The sequence below is a fragment of the Aquarana catesbeiana genome, linkage group LG13, assembly GCF_042186555.1.
Source record: "Aquarana catesbeiana isolate 2022-GZ linkage group LG13, ASM4218655v1, whole genome shotgun sequence".
NCBI classification, from domain to species: domain Eukaryota; kingdom Metazoa; phylum Chordata; class Amphibia; order Anura; family Ranidae; genus Aquarana; species Aquarana catesbeiana.
In genome coordinates this window covers 187,781,824-187,801,101 of record NC_133336.1, presented here as the reverse complement: position 1 = coordinate 187,801,101, position 19,278 = coordinate 187,781,824, and the positions used below count along the sequence as shown (strand labels likewise).

At 43.1% G+C, this 19,278-nt stretch overlaps 1 protein-coding gene across 1 annotated transcript in view; it reads right to left on the bottom strand.

Moving 5' to 3' along the window:
* SV2A (synaptic vesicle glycoprotein 2A) overlaps positions 1–19,278 on the bottom strand; it is a 219,740-nt gene that overhangs the window by 111,801 nt on the left and 88,661 nt on the right. Inside the window, exon 2 of the mRNA XM_073610037.1 lies at positions 7,967–8,850. Within this exon, the coding sequence (XP_073466138.1) occupies positions 7,967–8,549 (583 nt within the window). The 5' untranslated portion in view covers positions 8,550–8,850. The remainder of the gene's footprint in view (positions 1–7,966; positions 8,851–19,278) is intronic.

Below are 19,278 nucleotides of genomic sequence, written 5' to 3'. Positions count from 1 at the left end.
AAATAGTCTAGCTGCCTGACTGTGGTACTAATAGGATGAAAAGAACACCAGTAATTTTCTTTAAAATACTGTAACAAGACAAGCCTGCCTGTCAGTAAGAAGATAACAGGAACGGATCTAGCTGAACACTGTGAGCAGGACGCACTGCACTAAATGTAAATAGTCTAGAAGATAACAGGAACGGATCTAGCTAAACTGAATACAGTGTATATATATATATATGCAACACCTGGGATGCATATATATACACAATACACTTTAAGTGCAGCTAACTGACTGACTGTCCTGCCTAATCTAGCTAACTCAAATGAAATGACACTGTCTCTCTCTCTCTAAGCACACCGGAACACACTGCACAGGGCCGCCGTGCAGGCTGCCTTATATAGTGTGGGGCGTGTACTAAATCCCCTGAGCCATAATTGGCCAAAGCCTCCTTGGCTTTGGCCAATTATGGCTCTCTGTTAAGGCGGCGCTGTGATTGGCCAAGCATGCGGGTCATAGTGCATGCTTGGCCAATCATCAGCAAGCAATGCACTGCGATGCCGCAGTGAATTATGGGCCGTGACGCGCCACACGAATTTGGCGCGAACGGCCCATATCGTTCGCAATTCGGCGAACGATCGAACAGCCGATGTTCGAGTCGAACATGGGTTCGACTCGAACACGAAGCTCATCCCTAGTGCTGAGACTGCGAGCCAGGCTTTCTTGTCCAGCCGTGCCTGACCTCACGAATGCGTTTCTGGAAGAATTGTCAAACATTCCCATAGACACACTCCTAAACCTTGTGGACAGCCTTCCCAGAAGAGTTGAAGCTGTTATAGCTGCAAAGGGTGGGTCAACTCAATATTGAAACCTACAGACTAAGACTGGGATGTAATCAAAGTTCAAGTGCGTGTAAAGGCAGGCGTCCCAATACTTTTGTATCGTTGGTAGACTCTTTACTCAAAAAGAGTCAAAAAGGCATTTAAACTTTAATGGACGCTTTTAAAGGGAATAAATATCCTCCAGATCACCACCACACACTACCACTAGATGGAGCTGACAATCATGGTAAATAAGTATTTCCTATGATCATCAGTGCCATCTAGAGGCTATATTGTAGTACTTTCCTGACTCGCTCTATAAAGAAAATTCAACTTGGAGAGAAAATAACCCAATAACATTTGATTTGTTCCCCATTTGCACAAAACAAATGTACATGCAGTGTCACAGGACAGGATACTCTGCAGATTTGTATAAATACATCACTAAGTGGTGAAATTCTGTCCTCATATTAGCATGTGGTAATCCCCTGTAGCGCAGTGCTCAGACTGAAAGAGGAAGAACTGTGAGCTAATTAGGGCTTTGTTGCATTGTGCAATACTATCAATGAACAGGCTGGCGGGACAGCACAGGGGTGACTCAACATCTTCTCTTTTGTCCAGTCAGTAGGCTGGAGGCGGGTTCTTGACCAAGTTGTACCGTTTGACCGCAGTGGAGGTCAGGACCTGGCAGGTAAGGAAGATATATACACCAATCAGCCATAACATTTTGACCACTGACATGTAAAGTGAATAACATTGATTATCTCTTTACAATGGCATGTTAAAGTGGGTGGGATATATTAGGCAGCAGGTGAACATGTTGTAGAAAAAATGGGCAGGCATAAGGATTTGAGTGACTTTGGCAAGGACCAAATTGTAATGGCTAGACAATTGGGTCAGAGCAACTCCAGAACTGCAGTTTTTGTGGGATGTTCCCAGTCTGCAGTGGTCAGGACTGACCAAAAGTGGTCCAAGGAAAAATAAAATGGCCAACCTGTGACAGGGTCATGGGCAACCAAGGCTCATCGATGGACATGGAGTGCGAAGGCTGGCCTGTGTAGTCCAATCCAATAGAAGAGCTGCTATAGCTCAAACTGATGAAAAAGTTCATCCTGGTTCCGATAGAAAGGTGTCAGAACACACAGAGAGCATTGCAGTTTGTTGTGTATGGGGCTGTGTAGGCACAGACTGGTCAGGGTGGCCATGCTGACCTGAGTCTACAGCCAAAAGTGCCTACAATGGGCAAGTGAGCATCAGAACTGGTACGGAGAAAAGGAAGAAGAAGGCCTGGTTTGAATTCAAGAATGGTTTGAGGAACACAACAAATAGTTCAAGGTGTTGACTTCTCCAGATCTTGATTTAATAGAGCAGCAGTCTCCAAACTGTGTTCAAATGTGGCCCTTTGCTTGCCTTTATCTGGCCCTTGGGGCACTATTTTTCATCCAATGACACTAACAATGGGGCACTATTCCTCCCACTGACACCACCGATAGGGTACAATTCCTTCCATTGACACCAACGATGGGGCACAATTCCTTTCATTGACACAATTCCTTCCATTGACACCAAGGGGCACTATTTCTGCCATTGACATCAATGATGGGGCACTATTCTTTTTATTGACACCAATGATGGGACATAATTCCTTCTATTGATACCAACAATGGGCCACTATTCCTCCCACTGACACCAACATAGGCGCACTATTCCTCTCATGGACACCATCAAAAGTGCACAATTCCTCCCACTGACACGATCGATGGGGCACTATTCCTTCCATTGACACCAAAGATGGGGCAAAATTCCTTCTATTGATACCAACAATGAAGCAATATTCTTCCTATTGACACCAATGAAAGGGCACGATTCCTCCCACTGACACCAACGATGGGGCAGAATTCTTTCAATTGACTCCAAGGATAGGTCACTATTCCTCCAACTGACATCAACAATGGGGCAATATGCCTTACACTGACATCAATGATGAGTCCTCCCACTGACACCAAAGATGGGGCATTGTTTACTCTCACTGGGTGACCAGGGCATTTTCTATTCCCATTGGCTCTAGTCTGGCCCCCTAAAGCCTAAAGAACAGTAAACTGGCCCTTTGTTTAGAAAGTTTGAAGATCCCTGTGATAGAGCATATGTGGGATGGGATGTAAAAACAAGTCCGATCCATGGAGGCCCCACCTTACAACTTAAAGGACTTAATGGATCTGCTACTGAAGCCTTGGTGCCAGATGCCACAACATACCTTCAGAGGTCTGGTGGAGTCCATGGTGGGTGGTCATAATGCTATGGCTGATCGGTGTATAAGCCCATGGAGCTCAGCTTTAAATGATTAACTTTATAACAAGAGCACAATGCCCGGGACTAGCTGTAAGATGTGGGTGGAGAACAGCAGAAGTTACAAAAGCCGGGATCAAGGTTTCTGCTTCGGTGGAACGAAATCTGGATTTCCCAGCTGGACTTTAAAAGCAGAAGAATCGATGAAGGCAGATGTCTGTAACAGAGATTTCTGACTCGTCGGCCCGATCAATGAATTTTTTTTTTCTCTCTCTCTCGGAGCGGGGATGTGTAGATCTTCCAAGAAGAATAGGAAGGTCGTTTGAAAGAGACAAAAAGAAGTGACCCTCTGGGATTTCAGCCTCGTTACAGGAAATGAGGATGGATGCTGTGACTCGGAGACCCAGCCTGCCTCATTACCGTAGCACTAAACCGTATGGATTTTTAACTAGCTCCAGTGGAGGAGAAATTATATGTCACTCCATCCAAGAAGAAGAGTGTACGGGGACAACCTCGTATCACCAGCCGACCCTCCCAAGTGTTCATTGTGTCCACACTGGCAACAGCTTAGGAACATGGTTTCCGAAACCCACACCTACAGTGCCTTGAAAAAGTATTCACACCCCTTGACATTTTCCACATTTTGTCATGTGGCAACCAAAAAAATAAATGTATTTTATTGGGATTTTATGTGATAGACCAAGACAAAGTGGCACATAATTGTGAAGTGGAAGGAAAATGATAAATGGTTTTTAAAATGTTTTACAAATAAATATGTGAAAAGTGTGGCGTGCATTTGTATTCAGCCCCCCAATAGTCAATACTTTGTAGAACCTCCTTTCACTGCAATTACAGCTGTGAGTCTTTTTGGGGATGTCTCTACCAGCTTTGCACATCTAGAGAGTGACATTTTTGCCCATTCTTCTTTGCAAAATAGCTCAAGCTCTGTTAGATTGGATGGAGAGCGTCTGTGAACAGCAATTTTCAAGTCTTGCTACAGATTCTCAATTGGATTTAGGTCTGTTCTTTGACTGGGCCATTCTAACACATGAATATGCTTTGATCTAAACCTTTCCATTGTAGCTCTGGCTGTATGTTTAGGGTCGTTGTCCTGCTGGAAGGTGAACCTCCACCCCAGTCTCAAGTCTTTTACAGACTCTAACAAGTTTTCTTCTAAGATTGCTCTGTATTTGGCTCCATCCATCTTCCCATCAACTCTGACCAGCTTCCCTATCCCTGCTGAAGAAAAGCATCCCCACAACATGATGCTGCCACCACCATGTTTCACAGTGGGGATGGTGTGTTCAGGGTGATGTGCAGTGTTATGCCGCGTACACACGGTCGGACCTTTCCAGCGGATTTGTCCGACGGTTGCCGACGGAACAAATCCGGCGGACGATCCAATCGTGTGTGGGCTTCACCGGACCTTCAGCAGACTTTTCCAGTCGCAAATCTGACGGACTTTAGATTTGAAACATGCTTCAAATCTTTACGTTGTAACTCCGCCGGACCCAGAAATCCGCTCTTCTGTATGCTAGTCCGACAGACAAAAACCCACGCTAGTGCAGCTATCGGCTAATGGCTATCAACTTCCTTATTTTAGTCCGGTGTACGTCATCACGTACGAATCCGTCCGACTTTGGTGTGATCGTGTGTAGGCAAGTCCGGTTGTTAGAAAGTCTGTTGAAAGTCCGCCAAAAGTCATTCGAAAGTCTGTCGGACGGGCTGTCGGACTTTTGTAGCTGAAAAGTCCGACCGTGTGTACGCGGCATTAGTTTTCCACCACAAACATAGCGTTTTGCTTTTAGGCCAAAAAGTTCAATTTTGGTCTCATCTGACCAGAGCACCTTCTTCCACATGTTTGCTGTGTCCCCACATGGCTTCTCACAAACTACAAACAGAACTTCTTATGGCTTTCTATTCAACAATGGCTTTCTTCTTGCCACTCTTCCATAAAGGCCAGATTTGTGGAGTGCACGACTAATAGTTGTCCTGTGGACAGATTCTCCCACCTGAGCTGTGGATCTCTGCAGCTCCTCCAGAGTTACCATGGACCTCTTGGCTGCTTCTCTGATTAATGCTCTCCTTGCCCGGCCTGTCAGTTTAGGTGGACGGCCATGTCTTGGTAGGTTTGCAGTTGTGCCATACTCTTTCCATTTTCGGATGATGGATTGAACAGTGCTCCGTGAGATGTTCAAAGCTTGGGATATTTGTTTATGACCTAACCCTGCTTTAAACTTCTCCACAACTTTATCCCTGACCTGTCTGGTGTGTTCCTTGGCCTTCATGATGCTGTTTGTTCACTAAGGTTCTCTAACAAACCTCTCGGGGCTTCACAGAACAGCTGTATTTATACTGAGATTAAATTACACACAGGTGGACTCTATCTACTAATTAGGTGACTTCTGAAGTCAATTGGTTCCACTAGATTCTAATTAGGGGTATCAGAGTAAAGGGGGCTGAATACAAATGCACGCCACACTTTTCACATATTTATTTGTAAAGACTTTTAAAACCATTTATCATTTTCCTTCCACTTCACAATTATTAGTAAAATCCTAATAAAATACATTTACGTTTTTGGTTGTAACATGACAAAACGTGGGAAGGGAGGACCCTCACCTTGCCGACATCCAAAATATATATATATATATATATAAGGATTGAGAGACTTTAAAAAAATAGGTGGACTTCTCCTCTCATTATGTGCCCACAAAGTCCACCTATTTTTTGAGTCTCCCAATCTTAATATATGACAAAACGTGGGAAATTTCAAAGGGTGTGAATACTTTTTCAAGGCACTGTATCTATGTTATGTAGGAATGAGCATAGTTGGGAGCTTCCTATTGCTCAAAATGTCGTTGAAAAACTGATTTCGGCAACATTTTTCCATTAAATCATTGGGGGTCAGTGGTCATGGGGATGCAGCACACATAATACACTCTTAGAGCTTGCGCATGCGTTTTTTTTCTACTTTGCTGCTGGTCCTGTGGGCGGTGAGGTCAGCAAAGGTCTCCAGCACACAGCCTGTGATTGACAGCCTCTGCTCTGTTCCTGTGTGCTATGTGAAGGGGGCGTGTCCCTTGCCTCCATTCAGCTTAGTTACATCTAGAAACATTGAGGGAATATATAAGGCCAGAGAGAATCTGGTGAAACTGTGTATAGTAACCAATCAGATTCTATCTTTAGCTTGTTCAGTTACGCTTTATATCACAAAAAAAAAAATGAAAAAAAAAATTAAAACAAATTATTAATATACACTTATTGGGATTTTTTTTTTTTTTTTTTTTACCAAAGATATGTAGAAGAATACATTTTGGCTAAAATTGATGAAGAAATTAGATTTTTATATTTTTTTTACTCAATATGTTTGATAGCAGAAATTTAAAACTATTCTTTTTTTTTTTTTTAAAAATTGGTTTGTTTTCATTTATATTGCAAAAAAAAAAAAAAAAAACAGTGGTGATCAAATACTACCAAAAGAAAGCTTTATTTGTGTGAAAAAAAAAGATACATTTTGTTGGGTACAGCATTGCATGACCGCGCAATTACCAGTTAAAGTAGCTCAGTGCCGAATAGCAAAAAATGGCCTGGTCATGAAGGGGTAAAACCTTCTGGAGGGCAAGTGGTTAAACAGAAAGTTCAGTTGGGCTTCAACTCTGCAGGATCTATCGAAAACTGAAATTATACAGCATGCCCAACCAAAACTGTCTTTATTTTAGAATGAAATGAGGTTAAATCCCTGTTTGGTTTTAATGAATGTCCAGGATTCCATTATAGAGATTATAGAGGGGGAGTTACCTTTACTTCCTGTTCTGATAGCAATGTTTTACCAGATAGGATGTGAACAGATCTACACTATATTGCCAAAAGTATTGGGACGCCTGCCTTTACACGCACATGAACTTTAATGGCTTCCCAGTCCTTGTCCGTAGGGTTCAATATTGAGTTGGCCCACCCTTTGCAGCTATAACAGCTTCAACTCTTCTAGGAAGGCTGTCCACAAGGTTTAGGAGTGTGTCTATGGGAATGTTTGATCATTCTTCCAGAAGTGCATTTTTGAGGTCAGGCAGTGATGTTGGATGAGAAGGCCTGGCTCGCAGTCTCCGCTCTAATTCATCCCAAAGGTGTTCTATCGGGTTGAGGTCAGGACTCTGTGCAGGCCAGTCAAGTTCCTCCACCCTAAACTCGCTCATCCATGTCTTTATGGACCTTGCTTTGTGCACTGGTGCGCAGTCATGTTGGAACAGGAAGGGGCCGTCCCCAAAGTGTTCCCACAAAGTTGGGAGCATGAAATTGTCCAAAATGTCTTGGTATGCTGACGCCTTAAGAGTTCCCTTCACTGGAACTAAGGAGCCAAGCCTAATCCCTGAAAAACAACCCCACACCATAATTACCCCCTCCACCAGATGATTTGGACCAGTGCACAAAGTAAGGTCTATAAAGACATGGATGAGCGAGTTTGGGGGTGGTCTATTGTTGCTGGTGATGGTGGGTTTATTGTTGATAGGTGAATCTATTGTTTCTGGGGGGATCTATTGTTGTTGGCTGCATAGGATCTATTTTACTGCTTTTCTTGTTATCACTATCAAATTACATACAAATGACTTCCATACAAATTACTTGTTTCTGTATTCTCTAAAGGGGGGTACTGGAAGATGGTTATGGGGTGGAACCAAGGGATGGTGCTCGGAGGTGGGTAGGGGGTGGAACCAAGGGACAATGCTCGGAAGTGGGTAGGGGCAGAGACAAGGGGTGACTCAGAAGGAGGGAGTACCTGCACCTATTCTCTGAGATAAAAAGCCCTGGTTTCAGTTATAGAACAATTTCAGCAGTGCACTACAATGAAACAATTTGAATTTGTACAGTAGACTTACCGAGCATGCCTTTGTTGGAGTCAGACAGGCACATGTCCTTCTCTGCACTGGGCAAAACAAATCCAACTACAAAAATTTCTACCCCATCTGCCATGAGGGCAAGTCCTAGCACAAAATAGAGGGTCCACTGAAATCGTCCATGTCCACATTCTTGAAGGATCATCTCATACTGCTGAGCCAGCTCTTCCTCGTCCTTCCTCCTTTGCCCTTCCAGATCAGCAAAGTCTTTGAACTCAGTAACAAGTTCTTGGTTATCAGTGAGGTGATCTCCTTTCATGGAATCAGCCCTAGGAATGCCTTGATACTCTCCCTCGTAAATTTCATCATCCTCATCGTGGCCTTCAGTGGCATCACTAGACCCTCCCTCATCATCGTTAAGAGGATCTCCTCGGTAGTATCCGTCCTGTGGCGGGTAGTCATCATCATCATCTTCTTCGAATCGAGTGTAGGAACGTTTCGTGTATTCATCTTGCACCTTATCCACGCTTTTCCCAACTTTCTTGGCTGCATGTTTCTTAACCTCCTTGGCTATGTCTTTGGCTCCTCGTATAAAAGCAGTCCGATCTCTGAATGCTTCATCCATGGTGACCAGCACAAGATATATTAACTATTATCTGGTGGAAAGTAATCGTAAAGACGAAGGTGCTATTTTTCTACAGCTTCTTACAATTCCTATAGAACTAATGTTTCAGAACTACAAAGGCTGGACAGCAACCTACAATAGTATTGATGAAGCTAAGGGCATCCCACAATATTTGAAAGCTGGACCACTTGCAGGAAAAACCATGAGATACTTTTGGCAATGCTAGGAATTCTGCAGAAACATGTTTTTCAGGAAAGTAATTTTGTATGTGATGGTCAAACCTTGACAGATCCCTCAGCCCCTGGAAAAAAATACAAGAAAAATCAAAAGAGATGTTTGAAGCATGGCATTCTGTTACATTTCAAAAAATAATTACAGTGAGAACGTTGCAATCGAATTTTAAACAACATTTTCATAGATATTTTCTTAAACTTAACATTTTGAAAATTTCTAAAACTTACACTTGCATTTTTAAAATGTTTAAAACTTAAAAAAAATGTATACTAGTTTACAGTATACAGTTTTAAAAAAAAAAAAAAACAGGTGCAAACCAGGACCACTCCCACTCCCACACTTTTTTTAATCCATAAAAAAATTAGGATGAAGAGAAGCTTAAGAAGTCATGTGACCCTGTATGAAGCACAACCTTGTGTAGAGACAGTACTGTCACCTGACCTTTAGAGCTTGGAAGAGATTAGGATGTAAGATGAGGAGAAGACCATGGCCTGTTGTTAGTAAAAGCTCAGGGGCTCCTGACCTGCGGAGGTTAAAATCCTAGATAGATAGATAGAGGCAAATGACTTATAGAAAGTGTAATGTGAGATAGAAAGCATTATCTGATCTGTACAGTGGCTCAGAGAGATAGTTTAAGATCACATATGTCAAGAACAAGGCCGTGGGTCGAATCACACTGTGCATATTGCACCTCTAAACCCTGCACTCTGTTCACTACCTCCCCCTGAACTTTGCACTCTGTACATAATGCATTTCTGAACCCTACACTCTGTACATAGTGAACCCTGCTTTCTGTACTTAACACACCCCTGAACTCTGCACTCTGTACATAACACACTTCTGAACTCTGCAATCTCTACATAGTATAATCCTGAATTCTGCACTCTGTACTTAATGCACTACTAAACCCTACACTCTGTACACTACACCTTCCTGAACTTTGCACTCTGTACATAACACACTTCTGAACTCTGCAATCTCTACATAGTATAATCCTGAATTCTGCACTCTGTACTTAATGCACTACTAAACTCTGCACTCTGTACTCTACACCTCCCTGAACTTTGCACTCTGTACATAACAAACAGCTAAACCCTGCACTCTGTATGTAGTGAACCCTGCACTCTGTACTTAATGCACCCCTGAACTCTGCACTCTGTACATAACACACCCCTGAACTCTGCATTCTATACATTACACACTCCTGAACTCTGCAATCTCTATGTAGCATAATCCTGAACTCTGCACTCTGTATGTAACGCACTACTGAACCCTGCACTCTGTACACTACACCCCCTTGAACTTTGCACTCTGTACACTCTGCTGCAGTTGCTGTCCGGGTTGGTGAGTGTTGTTAGCTAACCATCCATACTCATAAACAACATTTTTGAGAGTTTTTTTCTCTAGAGTACAGTTTTTCACATCTTTCTATATATATATTCCATAGGAATGCTTACCGCATCCGCTCCTGACCAGTGGGAAAACCCCACGAAACGCGTAGAGCTTTACTTAATGCCACAGTTACACTACACATGGACTGATATTCATTCATCCATTACTAGTACACTCTATGATGTTTTTAAATTAATTGACAAATGTGCAGATATCATGTGGGCACATGTGCCAGCGACGGGCATGGTGCCTGTGGCACGTGCATGCCCCCCCTCTTTTTTACTTATTTATACATCTACTATTCTGACCATGTGTTGTTATGCATGTACTGTTCTTACTTATTTTGCTCAGCCTCTGCACACTCCATGTGTATATATATGAAATGAACAATGGTTTAATGTTTTGAGATCAATGTTAATAATAAATAAAATACTTTATATTAACCCTCCTCCACTATTCAACTGCTTCATATAAAGTCCCAACTCCCCTTTTCTTGCATTCATTACTGGGATAAAGGCACCTTTGGGTGCTTCATTTAAAGCCCCAACTCCCCCTTATTGTACTCAAATTGTACTCAGGATGGAAGCAATTGAATATTTGGGATTGGCAGTGTCCCCCTGCCATCCCTGTGTGAGGTTGCCCTCACTCATAGGGTACCTTTTATTAAGGTTTATACACTTATATATTGATATTACCAACATTTGTTTATATTGTTTATTCACATCTATATCTGCGAGTATTGTACATAGTATTATTCACATGCAGCATTCCCGACGTTGGTTTAATATACCCACACAGACTGTTTCCACCTAGATGTCCTACACACTTTCTCTGCCTTGGGCTATCTGTTTTATGTGGATTGGTTGGTGCGGGGTTGCGGCTGGGGTCCTTTCTTCATCACGGGAGCCGTGATGCGCCCAGTGGACCCTCCCCCTCCTCCCCTTGCACGCAGTGTGTTCGGGAGGATCGGGCGGGTGTCCCTTCGCGCATCGGAGCCACGGTTGTCACGCTGCTTGTGTGACGGCAGTTACGCATCGCAGCTCCCGTGATGAAGAAAGGACCCCAGCCGCAACCCCGTGCCAACCAAACCACACAGAGAAAGATAGCTCAAGGCAGAGAAAGTGTGTAGGACATCTAGGTGGAAGCAGTCCGTGTGGGTATATTACACCAGCGTCGGGAATGCTGCATGTGAATAATACTATGTACAAGATATAGATGTGAATAAACAATATAAACAAGATGAAAGGGTGGGCGCCAGACATTTTTAGAATGCAAGAAGACATTTTTTTGTCTCTTAAACAGAACTGTAGAACAAAGGGTTAGGGCCAGGACACCCTTAAGTAGATGCAATGTTAATTGGCAGACTCTGAGACTTCTATAGGTAGACAGCTATACAGGTGAAGGCCTCCAGCCGGACACCACTTCTGTATACAATAAGGGGGAGTTGGGACTTTAAATGAAGCACCCAAAGGTGCCTCCATCCCGATAATGAATGTAAGAAAAGGGAAGTTGGGACTTTATATGAAGCAGTTGAATAGTGGAGGAGGGTTAATATAAAGTATTTTATTTATTATCAACGTGGATCTCAAAACATTAAACCATTGTTCATTTCATATATATACACATGGAGCGTGCAGAGGCTGAGCAAAATAAGTAAGAACAGTACATGCATAACAACACATGATCAGAATAGTAGATGTATAAATAAGTAAAAAAAGGGGGCGCATGCACGTGCCGCAGGCACCATGCCCGTCGCTGGCACATGCACCTACGTGATATCTGCGCATCTGTCAATTAATATAAAAACATCATAGAGTATACTAGTAATGGATGAATGAATATCAGTCTGTGTGGAGTGTAACTGCGGCATCAAGTAAAGCTCTACGCGTTTCGTGGGTTTTCCCACTCGTCAGGAGCGGATGCGGCAAGCATTCCTATGGAATATATATAGAAAGATGTGAAAAAAATTCTCAAAAATGTTGTTTATGAGTATGGATGGTTAGCCAACAACACTCACCAACCCGGACAGCAACTGCAGCGTGGGGAAGCTGGCACAGGGCCGGCCAAGAACACAACCCCATCACGGGAGCTGAGGCAGCATAGTACAGGGATGCAACATCAAATGGTATAAGAGCGTGTAAGAAATGGATGAGATCTCCATGTGGCAAAAAATTGGGGTATACTTGATGAAGCAGGAGTATCTAGGAACGAAGTATTGCATATGTGTATAAATTATAACAATAACATGTTCTGAGTGGTAGAAGTAATTTTATATAAGGCACTCCTGAACCCTGCACTCTGTACTTAACGCACCCCGAACTCTGCACTCCGTACATAACACACCACTGCACTCTGTACATACAGTAACACACTTCTGAACCCTGCACTCTGTATGTAGCACACACCGGATACAACTGGCCCTTTGAGGGCAACCATACTGCTGATGCGGCCCCCGATGAAATTGAATTTGAGACCCCTGTTGTAGATAGTAAAAGCACGTACTAAGTTAACTGATGTAGAAATATTTTAAATTTAGATAGAACCACCACACCTGTACAGAACCTTATATGAAGTTTAGATAAGACCTGTCCTGTAGAAAGAAGAAGCTAAGAGAGTAGCTGCTGACCTGTAGTGATTAAAATTTTAGATGGGTGTGGGCATATGACCTTAGAGAGAGGGAGATTAGACAGAGGCAACCAATTTATAAAAAGCAGATATTTAAATAGGTAGAAGGAACTGACATGCATATAGCTGAAACTCATACAGAGGCACCTGACCTGTAGGAGCAGTATCTTAGAAATGGATGATTGTAAATAGTGAAAGCCTATACAGATGCTCCTGATCTGTAGAGAACAGAAACTAAGTTATTGGCATCCGACCTGTAGAAACTAGCCTGAAATAGAATCTAACCACCTGACTTGTAGGGAATAGAGCTCATATAGGGACATCTGACATAGAGCGAGCAGAAGCTCAGACTGAGGTGCCTGACCAGTAGAAAAAGAAGTTCAAATGGAGGCACCTAACCTGTAGAGAGCAGTAGCTTGGATAGAAGCCCCAGACTTTAGAGAATATGACTCAGATACAGGTCCCTGACCTGTAGAAAGTAGAAGCTCAGACGGAGGCACCTGATCTATAGAGAACAATCTCAGGCGGAGGCACCTGACCTGTAGAAACTAGAAGCCCAGACAGAGCCATCTGATCTGTAGAGAAGAATCTCAGACAGAGGCACCGGACCTGTAGAGAGTAAAAACTCAGATAGAGGCATCTGACATACAGCAAGCAGATGTTACGTTATAGCTACCTGACCCGTAGCTAGAAGGACCCAGAGGCACCAGATTTGTAGAGAGAAGAAGCTCAGAAAGAGGCATCTGATTGCAGAAAAAATTAGCTTAGAGACACCTTACTGGTAGAGAAGAGAAGCTAAGACAAAGATGTCTGACCTGTAGAGAGCAATAGATCAGACAAAGATACCTGACCTGTAGAGAGCAGAGGCACCTAACTGATAGAGAGCAGAAGCTCAGATGGAGCTACTGAACCTGTACAGAGCAGTAGCTAAGATAGGAGCACCTGAACTTGTAGAAACTAGAAACTAGATAGGGGCATTTGAGCTATAGAAAGCAGAAACTCAACCTGCAGTAAGCAAAAGCTCAGATGGAGGCATCTAACCTGTAGCAGAAGCTCCAGTAGAGGCACCTGACCTATTGAGAGAAGTAACTCAGATAGAGGCACCTGACCAGTAGAGAACAGAAGCTCAGAGAGAGACATCTGACCTATAGAAATCAGAAACTCAGACGCATCTGACCTGTAGTGTGCAGAATCTCAGGCAGAGGCACCCAACCTGTAGTAAGCAGAATCTCCAGTAGAGTTACCTGACTTATAGAGAAAAGTAGCTCAGGCGGAGGTGCCTGATCCATAGAGAACAGAAGCTCATATAGAGGCATCTATAGAAAGCAGAAACTCAAACTGAAGCACCTGACCTATAGAGAACAGAAGCTCAGATGTAGGCACCTGAATTGTAGGTAACAGAGTCTCGGATGTAGGCACCTGACATCTAGGGAACAGAGGCTCAAATGTAGGCACCAGAGCTGTAGAAAACAGAGTCTCAGATGTAGGCACATGGCCTGTAAAGAACAGATGTTCAGATGTAGGCACTTGACCTGTAGAGAACAGAGGCTCAGATGTTGGCACATGGCCTGTAAACAACAGAAGTTCAGATGTAGGCACCTGACTTGCAGAGAACAGAGGATCAGATGTAGGCACCAGAGCTGTAGAGAACACAGGCTCAGATGTAGGCTTATGGCCTGTAGAAAACAGAAGTTCAGATGTAGGCACCTGATCTATAGCGAGAAGAGGCTTACATGTAGCGTTACTTGACATGTAGATAGAAGAACTTGGACAGAGGTGCCTAACTTGTAGATATTACAGGTTCAGTTAGATGGACTTAAACTGTAAAAACTGTAGACAGAACATCCATTCAGAAGACACTATTGTGCAACAAAAGTGCATGTAGCAAAGTCCTGGGCCCCTCGAGGCTTAATGGTAACCTCCAGAGTTAGGGACAGCTGACATCCTTCCGTGTAGAGTGGGTTGCAAGTCATGGTGGGTGTAATACAAGATGAAAGGGTGGGCGCCAGATACTTTTAGAATTCAAAAAGATATTTTTTTGTCTCTTAAGCAGAACTTTAGAAGAGAGGGTTAGGGCCAGGACACCCTTAAGTAGATGCAATGTTAATTGGCAGACTCTGAGACTTCTATAGATAGACAGCTATACAGGTGAAGGCCTCCAGCCGGACACCACTTCTGTATAGGTAGGATTGCTGTCTCCTATGGCAACAAGCTTGTAGTAGTTACTAACCGCAGTTGAAGTCAACTATTTGCAACACAAACAGTTCTTAGTTTACCCCACCATCCCTCATTGTGGGCCTTCACTCAACAAGCTCCCAGTCTCTCTCACTAGACTTCAGATCCACTAGCCACTGGATCCCCTGAGCTCTTCCACTGGTAGCACTCAGTATCTTCCTCAAGCATCACCCCGTATCCCTGCCAGGCTTGGCAATCACAGATACTCTTCAAGCTTCACCCCTCTAGACACACTAGGTGCCTGGCTTGGCACTCACTGATGCTCCACAAGCGTCACCTCTGCTGTCCCGCTGGGTCCCTGACTTGGTACTTGCTGAAGTTTTCCCATCTCTTCACCGTCCCCGGCTGGCGAGAAGTCTGCTCTGATACTGGCCTCAGCTTACTCACAGTAGTCTCAGGTAACAAGCTGGATGGTCCCTTAGTGGCCACAACTTCCCCTCTACCTCTGACCACAACGGGTCCCCCCCCCCCCCCCCCCCGATCACCGACCACCCAAATAAATAGACTCTCCCAACAGGCCAAGGGACCCAAGAAAATCCCTGCCCATTGGCTGAGATACCCCATTCATCCATAATCTGTCCTTGCTATGCCTTTGTCTTATCCAATGTCACCAGCTACCGGGCCACCTAGTGACAGAAGAGAGAAGTGCAACAATTCCAGAATTAGGGAGAAATCAATTGATCTCCTAACAATTGGCCAAGGCAACTATCGCCTGGCAACTAAATTTAATAGCAGCCCTGCCTAAACATCAGGGTGCTACATGCACAAAATCAACCATACGTCAGTTTACTGCAGTCAGATCGATAAAGAATAAATTACTATTTGTTGTATTTAGTAGTGACACGTACCTGTAATTAAAAACAGGTGTCTCATTTTTTTTACAGTTCCTACAGGAAGCATTGCAAGTGCAACCCATAAGATTCACTCTTTGACTTCCCCATGCAGCACTGAGAAAATTAAATGTTATTGGTTGCTATAGGCCAAGCAGAATGCTAGATGCTTTGGAAAATGGAACTCGGGATGCCCATAAACGTCTTTATTAATTTTACAGATCACTAAATGATCTTTTAATATTGATTTTTTGCATGGTGGTCAAAAAAATTGAGAGATGTTTGTTTATTTGTGGGTATCTGGTAGGCTTTAGCCTCCTAATTCTCTGAGCTAAAAACAGACCTTAAATTAATACACAGCGAGAGAGCTGAGTAGTTATTCTAAGCATGTCTGCAGGAACGCCAGAGGCCAAATCATGTAATCGCTCAGTATAAGCTGAGAGGAATTCATTTCGACAGGAAAAATTCATTATGAGAAGATGGTGAGGAGAAATCTGTTGCTGGTCAGTTCAGAAGTAAATGGTAATTTCCTCTACGCAAGCTAAAATGCAGAAATAAGCTGAAATCAAGGCTAGCAAACAAGACATTGTACCATAGAATGTGGTGCCCATACTAGGCCATGCTGTACACCACAATTAGATTATTCAATCAGAATCCAAATGCCACAGTGTCAGAATTGATGGATTTATTTGATGGTTGAGTTGGCCATGCACAGTTTTCATTTGAACATTCATAGAAAAATTGTTTGTCAGAAATTTTTTTTTTTGCCATCATTGATTCAACTAATTTCTTTTGAAATCCCTTGCAGTTTTGTCCAGACCTGCTACTTGAATGGAATCCCAGACATATTACACAGGTTCAATGACAATGTGTATAAGAGCATCTTTCTTCTTAGAAATTTTCTTGCTGATGTAGATGCAAATGTTGGTTTGACTCAACTGACCATTAGAAAATCTAACATTCTGAAAATTACTTGGATGAGCAGCATGAGTTGCCGGTGTCCAGAGAAAGACAACTTGTATGGTTCATAGGCATTTATTGAGAAGTGGCAACATGTACATCAAAGCAATGTGTTTTGGGGGAAAGGACCCCTCCTTCTTCAAAGCTAGCAAGCAAATGGTAAATAAAATAAAAATGAACAAAATATTTAATATATACAGTTGTGCTCATAAGTTTACATACCCTGGCAGAATTTATGATTTCTTGGCCATTTTTTAGAGAATATGAATTATAATACAAAAACATTTCTTTCACTCATGGTTAGTGTTTGGCTGAAGCCATTTATTATCAGTCAACTGTGTTTACTCTTTTTATCTTTTTTTAAATCATAATGGAAACAGAAAATACCCAAATGACCCTGATCAAAAGTTTACATACCCTGGTGATTTTGGCCTGATAACATGCACACAAGTTGACACAAAGGGGTTTGAATGGCTATTAAAGGTAACCATCCTCACCTGTGATCTGTTTGCTTGTAATTAGTGTGTGTATAAAAGGTCAATGAGTTTCTGGACTCCTGACAGACCCTTGCATCTTTCATCCAGTGCTGCACTGACGTTTCTGGATTCTGAGTCATGGGGGAAAGCAAAAGAATTGTCAAAGGATCTGCGGGAAAAGGTAGCTGAACTGTATAAAACAGGGAAGGGGATATAAAAAGATATCCAAGGAATTGAGAATGCCAATCAGCAGTGTTCAAACTCTAATCAAGAAGTGGAAAATGAGGGGTTCTGTTGAAACCAAACCACGATCAGGTAGACCAATTAAGATTTCAGCCACAACTGCCAGGAAAATTGTTCGAGATGCAAAGAAAACCCCACAAATAACTTCAGGTGAAATACAGGACTCTCTGTAAACATGTGGTGTGGCTGTTTCAAGATGTGCAATAAGGAGGCACTTGAAGAAAGATGGGCTGCATGGTCGAGTTGCCAGAAGAAAGCCATTACTACGCAAATGCCAGAAAGTATCCCGCTTACAATATGCCAAACAGCACAGAGACAACAAGCCTCAAACCTTCTGGCACAAAGTTATTTGAAGTAATGAGACCAAAATTGACCTTTTTGGCCACGACCATAAAAGCTACATATGGAGAGGAGTTAACAAGGCCTATGATGAAAGGTACACCATTCCTACTGTGAAACACGGAGGTGGATCGCTGATGTTTTGGGGATGTGTGAGCTACAAAGGCACAGGAAATTTGGTAAAAATTGATGGCAAGATGAATGCAGTATGTTGTAAAAAAATACTGGAGGAACATTTGCATTCATCAGCCAGGAAGCTGTGCATGGGACGTACTTGGACATTCCAACATGACAATGATCCAAAACACAAGGCCAAGTTGACCTGTCATTGGCTACAGCAGAATAAAGTGAAGGTTCTGGAGTGGCCACCTCAGTCTCCTGACCTCAATATCATTGAGCCACTCTGGGGAGACCTCAAACGTGCAGTTTATGCAAGACTTATGCAAGAATGCCTCTCTTAGAGTGGCGGTGTTTGGGAAAATGCCATTACATTGGAGGTCAGTGGGAAGAATGCCCTTCTTATGTTGGTGGTCATTGGGAAAATGCCCTTTACATGGGTGGTCATTGGGAAGAATTCCCCTTCTACAGTGGTGGATATTGGGAAAATGCCATTACATTGGTGGTCATTGGGGTAATTCCCCTTACATTGGTGGTCAGTGGAAACAATGGCCCCCTTACAGTCAACAAAAAAAAAACATTGGTGCCATGTTGCTGGCTCCGCCCTTCTTACATTGCTGGTTATTGGGAAGAATGCCCCTTCTACAGTGGTGGTCATTGGAAAAATTCCCTTTACATTGGTGGCCAATGAGAAGAATGCCTCTCTTACAGTGGTGGTCTTTGGGGAAAATACCATTACATTGGAGGTCATTGGGAAGAATGCCCTTCTTACATTGGTGGTCATTGGGAATATGCCCTTCCTAAGTTGGTGGTCATTGGGAAATTTCCCTTTATATTGGTGGACAATGGGAAGAATGCCCCTCTTACATTGGTGGTCATTGGGGTAATTCCCCTTACTTTGGTGGTCAGTGCAAACAATGGCCCCCTTACAGTCAACTAAAAAAAACATTGGTGCCATGTTGCTGGCTCTGCCCTTCTTACATTGCTGGTTATTGGGAAGAATGCCCCTTCTACAGTAGTGGTCATTGGGAAAATTCCCTTTACATTGGTGGCCAATGAGAAGAATGCCTCTCTTACAGTGGTGGTCTTTGGGAAAAAGCCATTACATTGGAGGTCAGTGGGAACAATGCTCTTTACATTGGTGGTCATTGGGAAGAATGCCCCTTCTACAGTGGTGGTCATTGGGAAAATTCTCTTTACATTGGTGGCCAATGGGAAAAATGCCCCTCTTACATTGGTGGTCTTTGGGGAAAATGCCATTACATTGGAGGTCATTGG